At 41.6% G+C, this 12,434-nt stretch overlaps 1 protein-coding gene and 2 non-coding genes across 3 annotated transcripts; all 3 read right to left on the bottom strand.

Moving 5' to 3' along the window:
• Positions 1-1,301: 1,301 nt before the first annotated feature.
• ATP5F1B (ATP synthase F1 subunit beta) lies at positions 1,302-6,939 on the bottom strand. The gene is made up of 10 exons (XM_029206547.1): positions 6,708-6,939; positions 6,061-6,243; positions 5,644-5,818; positions 4,984-5,105; positions 4,556-4,740; positions 3,894-4,052; positions 3,678-3,800; positions 2,770-2,982; positions 2,150-2,351; positions 1,302-1,571 (listed from the first exon to the last, which is right to left on the bottom strand). The coding sequence occupies exons 1-10, from the start codon at positions 6,832-6,834 to the stop codon at positions 1,474-1,476; spliced, it is 1,587 nt and encodes a 528-aa protein (XP_029062380.1). The 5' UTR covers positions 6,835-6,939; the 3' UTR covers positions 1,302-1,473.
• On the bottom strand, positions 4,828-4,898 carry LOC114886257. The gene has a single exon (XR_003791265.1). It is a non-coding gene; the product is annotated as a small nucleolar RNA SNORD59 (small nucleolar RNA).
• LOC114886256 lies at positions 5,916-5,990 on the bottom strand. Its single transcript, XR_003791264.1, has one exon. It is a non-coding gene; the product is annotated as a small nucleolar RNA SNORD59 (small nucleolar RNA).
• Positions 6,940-12,434: the final 5,495 nt, after the last annotated feature.

Here is a 12,434-nt window from a genome sequence, read left to right on the forward strand (position 1 = left end):
CACTCCAGAGTAAGGACCTAGAGGATGTGCCCCCAACCCCCATAACTCAGCATTTCCCCAAATCCAGGCTTTTCTAGGAGCAAACTACTGGACACAGGCAGCTCAGGGGCTCCACCTAACGTCCAGATCATGACACGGGAGAGACGTGCCAAGGACGTCAGAGGCAGATGGGGGGAAACTCAGAGGCCCCTACTCCACCCCTGGCACCTCTCCCAAGGCTCCTCCCCAGCCTTCAGCCCCCAGGGGCCTCTGAATTGGGATCTGTTTGTCCTGCCCTGCTTCTACCCGACTTGAATGCCTCGGGGTGGAGCTTATAGATTCAGGCTCCTCCTTAGGACAAAAGCCCCAGCTGGTTTGTAAACAGTCATTAGCAAAGAACCACATCCCAGCAAATGGCCTTCATGGATTTCAAAATGGTGAGATCAGAGTTCTTGCAGAGCCTCCAGTCCTACCACCACCAGAGGGCAGTAGGAGATGGGTCTGGGCCCAGAAAAGAATGTTTAAGGGGCATCAAATCCAACCCTGCACTTGTTTGAAAAGGTGGGTGTACTTTTGAGTAATCCTTGCAATCCTGCATGTTTTAGTGGGCTAAGATGAAGGGAAAATTGTCTAATTCCATTATTTCGTTCAGAAACCCAAGCCCAACACCACTGAAAATTACTATTCTCCTGTAAGATTCTTTCCCCAATTTTCTTAAGGGATTTTAGCAGACCTCAGAATAGGCCCCATGGTACTTTATATTCTGCATTGCCTCAAGGAATCACAAACATACTAGTCTTGCCCAAAATATAAGTTAGGAGGCAGTAGTTAGGAACACCTTCTGAAAAAAAGGAAGGTAGAAAGAGAAAAGAGGGCTGTTTTGACTCAATTTTAATCCTTCAGAACATGTTATCATTTCCAAAAACTTTCATTCACTGATTAACCCCTGCCTTCTCTTAGAATAGCAGTTATTTCTAAACCCAACCCATTTTTCCCAAAATGCTCTTCTAAAAAGTCTTTTGGCTTTTTAAAAAGCAGAAATGCACTATATACAAGAGGCAAAAAATCAACTTCCTTTGAACAATGACATAAAAGGGCAAAAGATGAGGCCCTACTATTAAGATCACATCATCCCCAGGAAACCCATTCACAAGACTCACAGCTGTTCATCAATCCAAGACAATGGCTTTTCTTTTTTGATGACCCCATTTCAAATATATATGGCCTACTTTGTGCTGTTTCTTGTGTGTGGTTATTCTAAAATTACTATTAAAAACGTCAGTGTTGGCTGTGTTGTCAAGACCAAGAAAAACAGACAGATGCTGAGGGATGTACTTTTTATTGGAAACCTTAAATACTCTTCAGACAGAACACAATGTCTTCAATCAAGGTTCTCAGGAATGTGGCCTACAGAGAAAACTGCAATTTCTGGATTAGGAGCAAGGAGACGGGACAGCACGGAGGATGAGTGCTTAGTTTGCCAAAAAGACCCTCTCAGGAGTGCTCTTCAGCCAGCTTATCAGCTTTTGCCACAGCTTCTTCAATGGGTCCCACCATATAGAAGGCCTGTTCTGGGAGATGGTCATATTCACCTACATGGAAAAAAATCCAACTGGTGAGAAGTGAAGGATATTATAAACTTTCTGCAGTGGGTACATACCTCACCACTTGAGGCCACCAGTCAGAATGTGGTGAAATCGTGTCATCTTAGGTATCTTTTCTTAAACTTCCCTCACAAATCCAATTTACAAGACATGATGCTACAGTACAGCTTAAGAACAAATGGTCCATAGTCATATAACCTGGGTTCAAATTCTTGCTACTTTGGCTGTATGATATTGGGACTGGTTATTTTAAACTTTCCATGCTTCAAGTTTCCTAATTTGTAAAACAGGATAATAATGCCTTCCTTATAAGGATGTTGTAATTCACTTAGAAGAGTAGCTAGCATGAAAGCACTCAGCAAGTCTAGGTCTTACTCTCAGACATTGAGTATTTCCAAAGAAAACTGATGGGAAATAACTTACTTTTATATAAAAACTATGTAATTAGGCACAGTATATTTATATATTGCTTGATGGTTCCTGGAATGGGAACACAGCACAGCAAGCATTCAAGGGATTGCAGTTTCTTTGCCATTTTATGTTCAGCCTTATACTTGAAATCTCACCTGCCAAAATCTGCTGGAATCCTTTGATGGTCTCCTTCAGGGGTACCAGTTTCCCCATATGACCGGTAAAGACCTCAGCCACCTGGAATGGCTGAGACAAGAAACGCTGTATTTTCCGTGCACGGGACACAGTTAATTTGTCTTCCTCAGAAAGTTCATCCATACCCAGGATGGCAATGATGTCCTGGAGGGATTTGTAGTCCTATGAGAAAACAAGATTAAGAGAGGCCTAGTAAACATTTACATTCCTCTAATTTGGACAAAAACCTAAGGATTAACACAACTTTATATTCACACTGAGCTCTGTATACAGCATTTTAGCACTTTACTGCACTTAACTGAAACAAATTAGTTACTTGGGGGTCATGAGAGCCCTCAGCTAAGATCAGTGTCTTGTTTCCCTTACTCCGAGTCTATTAGGTGGTGTTAGAAAATATTGGATTCCAAACGTGGAGTACCTGGAAACTCAAGAGACCTCATTAACACTCACTAGGAACTGCTGGTCTCATCTTTTCTTGCTCTAAACCAAATCACAAATCACCAGGAGAGATACGGTCCTAATACAGTCCCCAAATTCCCTCTACAACTTTATGGCCACTGATCTCACCTGCAGTACTCACCTGTAGGATCTTTTGTACCCCACGGGCAACATCATAATGCTCATTGCCAACAATGTTGGGGTCCATGATGCGAGAAGTGGAGTCCAGAGGATCCACAGCTGGATAGATGCCCAGCTCAGCAATAGCACGGGACAGCACAGTGGTAGCATCCAAATGGGCAAAGGTAGTGGCAGGGGCAGGGTCAGTCAAGTCATCAGCAGGCACGTAGATAGCCTAAAGTCAAGAACCCATGAAGAGCAGCAGGAAGCCAAGTAATTCTACTTAAGCCATCCCCTTTTCTGACCTCTCCTCATTATGTCACTCTTATCTTCTCAGCATTCAAGAGTCCACCTCAAAAAATGTGGACTCTTATCACCCCTAATAGTGGCTGAGTAAGCTTATAGATTATCTAGTCCCTCCAAGACGTGATGAAAGAATTTTCATTGTTATTCCTTTTGTTCTTCATCCTACTTTTTAACTCTATTGTAGTGATACCGACTTTAACAGTAAAAAACAAAAACCCTTGCACTATTATACTAATTCATCAGGAAAATGAACCATGAAAGTTAATAAAATTTAGACAAACTTCTAGATAATTTTTACTATATACCATCTACATACATTTGAAAATTTGTAGTAGTTAGTGTAGTCCGTATTTAATGCTCAGTTTCCATGCAGCTTCAAACTCCCCTTCAGGATGGAAACCACTACTTTGTGATCTACATTTACATGTACACCTTCAATTAGTTTAGATGAGTGGTTTCTTAATCTTTTAGGGTCTTTAACATGCACACGCAGAATTTTACACATTATTTCAGGGAGCTCAGGTACCTACTTAAAAGCCTTTTGAGATATAAGTAACTAGATTTTGTACCTTTCTGTACATGCCTTTATACAAATTAGACCTTCATCCATTTAACTGTTCTCACCTGTACAGAGGTGATAGATCCCTTTTTGGTGGTAGTGATTCTTTCCTGCATGGTACCCATGTCAGTGGCCAGGGTAGGCTGATAACCCACAGCAGAAGGGATTCTGCCCAATAAAGCAGACACCTTAAAAAAAAAAAAAAAAAAATCTTTAGCCTCATCTGCATCATTCCATAGAAAGGTCAAATGAACCAGGTTCTCTCAAGCCTTCTCTCTTACCTCTGAGCCAGCCTGGGTGAAGCGAAAGATGTTATCAATAAACAGTAATACATCTTGACCTTCTTGGTCTCTGAAGTATTCAGCTACAGTCAGTCCAGTCAGAGCTACCCGGGCCCGAGCACCAGGCGGTTCATTCATTTGACCATACACCAGCGCTACCTGCAGTAATTATACAAATTCAGAAATTGTGGCAGAGGAGTGGGAAAGCCATATACCCAAGGTCCCCAAATCAGAGAAACTACCAAAAAAATCTCCTTAGATGTCTATGTTTTTGTTCACAATTTTCCCTTTTAGAGATGTAGTTCAAAACAACATGAAAGGTAATTTCTTATAATTACTGAGGCAATGTTCTTACAGTAGAAAGGAAATAAATTGTAAATAAGTGAAAGGCACAAAATAGGGTAATCTGGGATATAAGAACTCCCCCCAAAGTTAGCTTTCAAATGATGGGTCTATGTACCAAAAACAAAGACTACAAATATCAAAAAAACCCAAAATGTACATTAGTCTATTAGAAGCTGGGGGAAAAACACTGACAAATTTCGTTTGTAGGTCCTGGGACAATAAAATGAAAATATAGAACATGGCTTCACCTAGCAATGCAGTCAACTGCAGCAGTTTCCTGGCACTACTTTGTGGACATCAATCAGCTCAGTGCTCACCTTGGAGGTGGCATCTTTTAAGTTGATAACACCAGACTCAATCATTTCATGGTATAAGTCATTGCCCTCACGAGTCCTCTCACCAACACCAGCAAACACAGAGTAACCACCATGGGCTTTGGCAACGTTGTTGATTAACTCCATGATCAGTACTGTCTTGCCAACTCCAGCACCACCAAAGAGCCCTAGGAGAGGTTGAGAAAAAAAGAATAAGAGTTTTGTTTCCAAATAAGCAAACTTCAAAAAAAAATTTTGTTTCTTTCCATCTTTTCCCTTCTCAGAAATGGCATCTGGCATCAGCAAACTCAGAAGAACGAAAGTCAGAAGCTACTCATCAGTGAGGGATAGGTCTCAGTGCCCACTCCTAACACGGTAGAATTTTTTTCCACACATTAGGTTTGGAAAATATCTACCCACCACTAACATACCAATTTTGCCACCCTTGGCATAGGGAGCCAGCAGATCCACAACCTTGATGCCGGTAACCAGAATTTCCTGCTCAACACTCATCTCTATGAATTCAGGAGCCTCAGCATGAATAGCAGCAAATCTGTAAAGGTAGAAGATCAGTGTCTATTCTTCTTATTAAACAGTACCTCTCAATTCTCAAGCCTAACCCTTTACTCGTAATCTCATCTCTTATGTAACATTCTAGACAAAACTGTCACCCACCATCAAGCCCAAATATTCTGCAATAAAGGGGATTTCATCACCTCAGGAAGCAATAATCCCATTCCCTAACAACTTTAACTGTCATAAGGTTTTCCTTTTACAGAGCCCTAACTTAACAGCACTTCTTCACATACCAACAAGAAATACAAAGGCCACTGGTATTAAAATGAACTGAAATAATCAACTTGGGCCCTAAGTAGCAGTTTGATTTTTTCTCTTTTTTTTACCATCAGAACTTCTGCATCATTAATTTTCTTCAGAAGAAGCTGCATTGTGTGGTTTTAATAAATGAATATATCGGCACTTTATTCTCTGCACGAAAATTCTGCTATAGTAGAAGCTGTCACCTTAACGTATAAAACTGCTAGGAAAAACAGTTCCTTTCTGTGTAGATGCAACAAGAGGGGGATACTCACTGTTTGGTTTTTATGGGACCTCTCTCATCAATAGGTTCTCCAATGACGTTCATGATTCTACCCAAGGTCTCAGGGCCAACAGGAATTTTGATTGGTGCACCAGAATCCAGGACTTTCTGGCCTCTAACCAAGCCTTCTGTACCATCCATGGCAATGGTTCTTACTGTACTCTCACCTGTCAGATAAGGCATTGCAGGGTTATACAGGACAAACTGGCTTCATGATATTTAATGAAGTGTAACTGGCACTGAACACGTAAGTCAACCAAGACTCCTTCTCAGTACGTAAATGTGGCTTCAGCAAACTCAGAAGAACGAAAGTCATTTTGATAAAATCATCATAGAAGGAAGACAGCTTAGTTTGGGGGGATATTTCGGTCAAACAAGATCTTTACTATTCCTAACAAATTCTACTTACCCAAATGCTGGGCCACCTCCAAAACCAGCCTGGTCTCCCTGCCTTGCACTTCCAGGGCATTTAGGATGGGTGGCAGTCCCTCATCAAATTGGACGTCCACCACTGCACCAATGACCGCCACGATGCGCCCAGTGGCGGCGCCTGCCTTTGGCGACGGAGATGTTTGAGCGGCATAGTCTCTGGCTAACAGACAAAAAAGATATGGAAGAAGCTGGGGTTAGGACAGTTAAAGGTCATCGGAAACCCCGACATAACTCACAAGTACTGGTGAATACAGCCCAGGCCCGACCTCCTTCCGCTTGCACGGAAGGCGGGTCCAGAGGGAGGGCCGCACTGGAAGCGGAGAAAGAGCCTGCACCATCTTCCCATCCTCCTGCACAAAACCCCATTATTCGAGGGCTCGGTGCCCCCATTCCACGGGAAGGTCAATGCACCTGCCCACACTTTTCCGTCACACAACGCCCCCCTTCCAAAATGAGACGGAATCAGATCGGTCCTGTTCTTCTTTTCCCGCCGTTAGAGGGCAGGGCGCTGGCCCTGGCGTCCTTCTAGCACCACAGATCCCTTAGGCCCAAGCGACTATCGGCCCCAGGCTCAAGGTCATGGGACGGCAGAAACGAACCCAGCCCCTAGAGCAAGGCACTTACCAGGATGCAGCGCTGCCGGAGCGGCCCGCAGTAAGAGCTGGACTTGAGGTAGCGGCGCTGAAGGGCTGAGTCCCCGAAAGGCCCCAGAGGCCGTGGAAGCGGCCACACGACCCACGAGGCCCAACATGGCGGAGCCCGGGTGGCGACTGAGCGCTGCAGCAATCTAGCCTCCAACTCCCCACAGCTGGGGGGCGAGGCCTACTCTGCAGTAGGCATGGCCACTGGATGATCTTGCTGCTCATCACTCTCAGCGCTGCTCCTATAGGCTAATAACCTCCATCTTCTCAACCATTGGCCAAAATTGGTGCTAATCTGAATTGCTTTTTTTTTTATTGGACAGTGTCTAGTTAGGTGCAACCCTCAGAGCCTCGAAACATAATTGGACAACAGGGATGTCAATTGGAGAGAGTACTTGGCGGAACTGCGTTTAGGAAAGGGACCGAGTTCCTGTGGGGAAGCCCTTTGGCTGTAACTGGCTGTCCTTGAGCTCTCTCCTTAGATAGGACCTTGAGCTAGGTGGCAGTCTCAAGGGCGGGGTTAGGGAAGTGGTGGTGTCGTGAAGCACCACTGACTGACCTTGTCTGTTAGGATCCTTCTCTAGAGGCAAACGGTTTTTCTTTCTAATTAGCGAGATTGGAAGCTTTCAGATAACTCAGGTCAGGAATCCAGACAGAATTAAAGCCACAAAGAAACTCATGTAACCAGTCGTTTAACAAATGTGTGCTAGGCATTGAGGAGGCAAAGATAAGTAAGACTTAGGACCTCTTTTAAGGAAAGGCAGATGAGTAAAAAATGCAATCAAGTGTGATGGGTCCTGGTTAGTATAGGGTAAAATGTATGGAGGAAGAAGGAGGGGATAAATTTGGGTCATCTAAAAATGTAGGAGGAATTGTCACTAGGTGGAGGAGGCTGATAGATTGGTCGCAAAACATCAGTAGAATTCCTAGGGTAAAGTAGGAAGGAAGAATATTCCAAGCACACATTTGCATTAAACAGCATGTTCCTTTTGTGGAACTGCAGGTGAGGAAGGTTAGAGGTGAGGAAGGGAAAAAAAAGTAAAGAGATGAGTATAGAGAGAAGCCAGAACCAGTTCTCAGGGTCTTGGATGGGAGCGGAGGCTGGGCAGTGGTAGGTGTGTGGTCCTTGAGCATGAAAAATGGTAAAATAAACAGGACATCCTTTATTCAAGGTATTTGGGGGCAGGGTGGGGGAGACCCTTAATCTATTAGAACAAACATGGCTAAATGGAGTAGTTCAGCATGAAGCTAGTTCCCCAGACTTTCTCCGACCAGCACACGTTAGTTCTCATTTTTATGCGTGATAGTGAAAGTTTCCTATTTGGCAGCAAGAACTATCAGAGAATTTAAAGGAGAAAGCAGGAATAGAAGAGAATGTTAAATTTGAAGTGTCTTTGGTAATCTTGCCTAGTAAGAGGGAAAGAACCCAAGAAAACAGCAACATGTCTGGGGCAGGTAAAAAAAAATAAACTATGTTAAGGAAGCAGCAGAGGAATAAGGAAAAGACCAAAGAACATAGTGTAAGAATCAAAAATAGAGAATGTTAAAGTGGTCAATAGTATAAATCACATAACCATTCTATAAAATAAGGGCTGTACAGAACTGGGTTTGGCAACTAGGAATTCATTCCACGGTGATGTGGGGTCAAAGGTACTTTCAATGGATGCAGGATATACATTTTTGTTTTGCAATTTGTGCTCTTCCCATTATGCTGGGCAGCATCCCAGTTAATAGGGACCTATATATTTCACTTGCCTCCCTCGACTATTAGAGTTCATGTTTCTATAGATAGGATAAGATACTTAAAAGAGTATTGCTACTGGAGCCATACTGTGTTTTTTTTAATTTTTAAAAATATTTATTTCGCTGTGCTGGGCCTTAGTTGCAGCACGCGGGAGTTTTTTCGTTACAGAATGTGGGATGTACAGCATGTGAACTCTTAGTTGTGGCACGTGGGATCTAGTTCCCTGACCAGGGATCAAACCCAGGCCCCCTGCATTGGTATCACAGAGCCTTAGCCACTGGACCACCAGGGAAGTCCCAGACTGGGTTTAAAATCTTGTTTTTGCCACTTACTAAACTGTCACTAGGTTTAAAATCTCTGTATATCACCTTCCTCATTATGAGATAATCTCATAAGGGCGTCTCAAAAATTAAGTAGATTAAAATGTGAAAAGAAGCATTTAGAACAATGTCTGGCGTCTGGCACATAGTTAGCACTGTCTTTGTGTTGGCTAGTATTTTTACTTACTATTGACATAGTGTTAAGATCCTTTGGTTTTGTATCACCAATTTTGGTCGTGGCCAAAATTTTATTAGCCGTCAAACATTTAAACTGACACTTAATCGAAGTTTCAAAGTGAAGATTTCGACCTAAATTTCCAGGTTAACTGAGGCTCATCACTTTTTGAAATGTATTTACACATTTGTCTTTTTAGCAGATTATCAGGAAATTTAACTGTTCTTTGGGCAGCTGGGTTATAATTAAATCTTTGTACCAAAATGCAACGCTAAATGCTTTCAATGTTACCGAGGCATATTTCTCCACTATGCTCAACTTTGTAAATTGATTTTTCTAACTTCTTTGCTGTCAGTTTGGCCCCAGCAACCTCAAGTCCTCTTCTGAAATCAGATAACCTGCTAAATTTATAAGTAATACTGTCTAAAATAAAAGTAAATAAACTTGATTAGCTTGGTTTGAGATAGGCCTTAACAACAGTATTTCTGAATAATGTCATCTATTTTAGAGTTCTGACGTTTTGGTCCTACTTTCTATTTCTTGATTCCCAGATAGTATTTCATGTAAAATACAAGTTACTTTCCATGGGACAAGAGAGACCACAAAGACCTAATCTGGTTTCTTACCTGAAGTTAATTCCAAATGACTGACCCCACAATTCATGGCTGAAAACCTTATGAATTTCATCTTAAGGTGAAGATTGCATTTTCCAACTTTCTTTTGGCTGCGCCACATGGCTTGCGGGATCGTAGTTCCCCGACCGGGGATTGAACCCTCGGCAGTGAAAGCACAGAGTCCTAACCACTGGACCGCCAGGGAATTCCCTACCAACTATTTATTTTACTGCCATCCATAATGGTCATGTTCCACATTCTTTCAGTACTCTGGGAAATAGTAAAATGTCTTTGTCTCTACCGTATTTCTTGACAATCATCTTGAGTGATTTCAAATTCCAGGAAAATAATCCAATCAATACCCTAGCTTCAGAGTTCTTTAATCTCTTCAATTCCAACTAGCTTAGCACTGACATTTCATACTCAAGTTCTACCTCAAAATTTCAATATTCTCTTGTCAAACCACTTTTTTTTTAACACAATACATGAACAAATTCTAAGTATACAGGATTAGAATAAATCCTTTCACCACAACCCAAATCCCATTCCCAGAAATAACCTCTAAAAACGTTTTGCACATATCCATTACTTTCTATCCATTCCATGTACATAAAACATGTGCATTCCCAATTTTTAAAAACTTCAGTGGAAGCACACTACAGAAAGCTTAAGTTTTCTAATCTTTGTTTTGGAGAACTTTGTGTCAGTACATTTAACTTTATTGACTGCAGCTACACCTCATGCCATAAAAATGTGTAATAACTTATTTTACTCCATTAATGGTTATCTGGATTATTTCAAATGGCTATTACATGCAGTACTGAATGAAAAAAAGGATATCTTGTAAACATTTGAGTACACCATCTACTACCACCTTTAGATTCCTAGAAATAAAATGCTGGCATAAAATTATGTTCGTTTAATTTATTTCTGGGCCATGCCACAAGTCTTGTGGGATGTGGGGTTTAGTTCCCCAACCAGGGATCTAACCCGGGCCCTATGCAGTGAAAGTTCAGAATCCTAACCACAGGACCGCCAGGGAATTTCCTAAAATTATATTCATTTAAATGAGATTCTGCCAAATGCCTTCTAAAACATTTTGCTAATTTCCCAGGTTCCCAGAATCCTTGCCAAAACTTTTTTTTAAAAATGTGCCTAAAAATAAAAAAAAGGGCCTAATACTAAATGTATGAAATTACTTTGACTGAAGTTGCATTTCCCTAATTTCTAAGACAATACTTTGTCATTTTTATTTCTTCAGTGAATTACCTATCTCTACCTTTTGCCCATTCTTTTCTATTGGCTTGTCATGATTAGTGCTCTTCAAATGCTTTGTTCAATGTTGTAAACATTTTATTCAAGGATATCACTTACTTTTTAACCTAAGTTACCTTTTGATGTCTTTTTTTTTTTTTTTGGCCACACCACACGGCTTGTGGGATCTTACTTCCCCAACCAGGGAATGAACCTGGGCCCTAAGCAGTGAGCATGCGGAGTCCTAGCGACTTGGACAGCCAGGGAACTCCTGACCCATGTTACTTTTAATATTAGATTTTCTTTTTAAACTTTCCTTTGTAGCTTTTACATTCTGTATCATTCTTGGAGGATTTCCCCCTATCATTAGTAAGAATTTGAATTTTTTTTTCAGTGAGTGGGCCAGGAACCACCAGCATCAGAATCACCTAGCTCTGCTTTATCTATGGTAATCACTAGCTATACGGGATTAAATTTAGTATAAAATTAAATATTCAGTTTTCAGTCACACTAGCCACATTCCAGATCCCTAACAGCTCTATGCGGCTGGCAGCTACTTTATCAGACAATGGATACAGAACATTGCATCACAAAAAGTCACATTGGATGGAGCTGATACCTCAGCAGGACTAATTCAGAATCTGCCTTTTAGATCTAAAAGAGAAGATGTCAAACTTCAGCACACATCAGAATCACCTAGAGGGCTTACGGCAGATCACTGGACTCTACTGTCTCATTTCTCATTTAGTAGGTCTGTGCGGGTGCCCGAAATTTATGTATCTAACAAGTTCCTAGCGGAGACTCATGCTGGTAGCCGGGATCACACTTCAATCGTTGTCAAGTATCAGTTAAATTGCAAATTCCTGGGCCCCGCATCACCTACTATACGAAAGCCTATCTGAGGGCTGGGACTGATGAATCCACATGGTCCCATGATTTTGATTGTCCGAGAACCACCAAGGTCTAGTTCTATGGAAAAAACTAGAGCTATGAGGCTAATTATTTGTGAGAACAAAAAAAAACCAATGGTTGAGGGAGGGAGGTATACTCCTCATGGAGGGTGTTAACTGTATTGGAAGCAGCTTTACAGCTGTCACCCCTAAACTTGTGATGAGATACAGCCACAGGAATGTGGTGCTAAGGAGAGTATGGAAGTCAAGGTCGCTGGATTTGAGGCTAAGAAATTTAAGCTAGAGTTCTGGATAGGTTCTTCACGTAAACAATGAAGTTATCCAGACTGACACTATAACTTGTAAGCAAATATTTGGTTTCCAGTTTAGAAAACATTTAAGTGTTCAGAGCAAAGCATGACAGGCAGTATATATACAAGTTATCACCAAATCCTATTTGACATATCTCTGGAATCTCTCTCCAGTTCTCAATGCCAGAGCCTAAATTTACCCTTTTACATTTCACCGTTTCAATTACTGCACTAACTTGTTTCCTTACGTCCAGGCCCACCTGCAATACATTACCCATGCAAAATGTAGTAATAAGTATGTACTGAGTGTTCAACATACCAGGTGCTGTCATCAGGCTGGAGATTTAGTTATACATCTTTCACTCTCCTAGTAGAGGAAACTACCAACTAATAATCAAGTGT

This window comes from Monodon monoceros, unplaced genomic scaffold (genome assembly GCF_005190385.1).
Source record: "Monodon monoceros isolate NGI ecotype Baffin Bay Population unplaced genomic scaffold, NGI_Narwhal_1 Super_Scaffold_6, whole genome shotgun sequence".
Lineage (NCBI taxonomy): Eukaryota > Metazoa > Chordata > Mammalia > Artiodactyla > Monodontidae > Monodon > Monodon monoceros.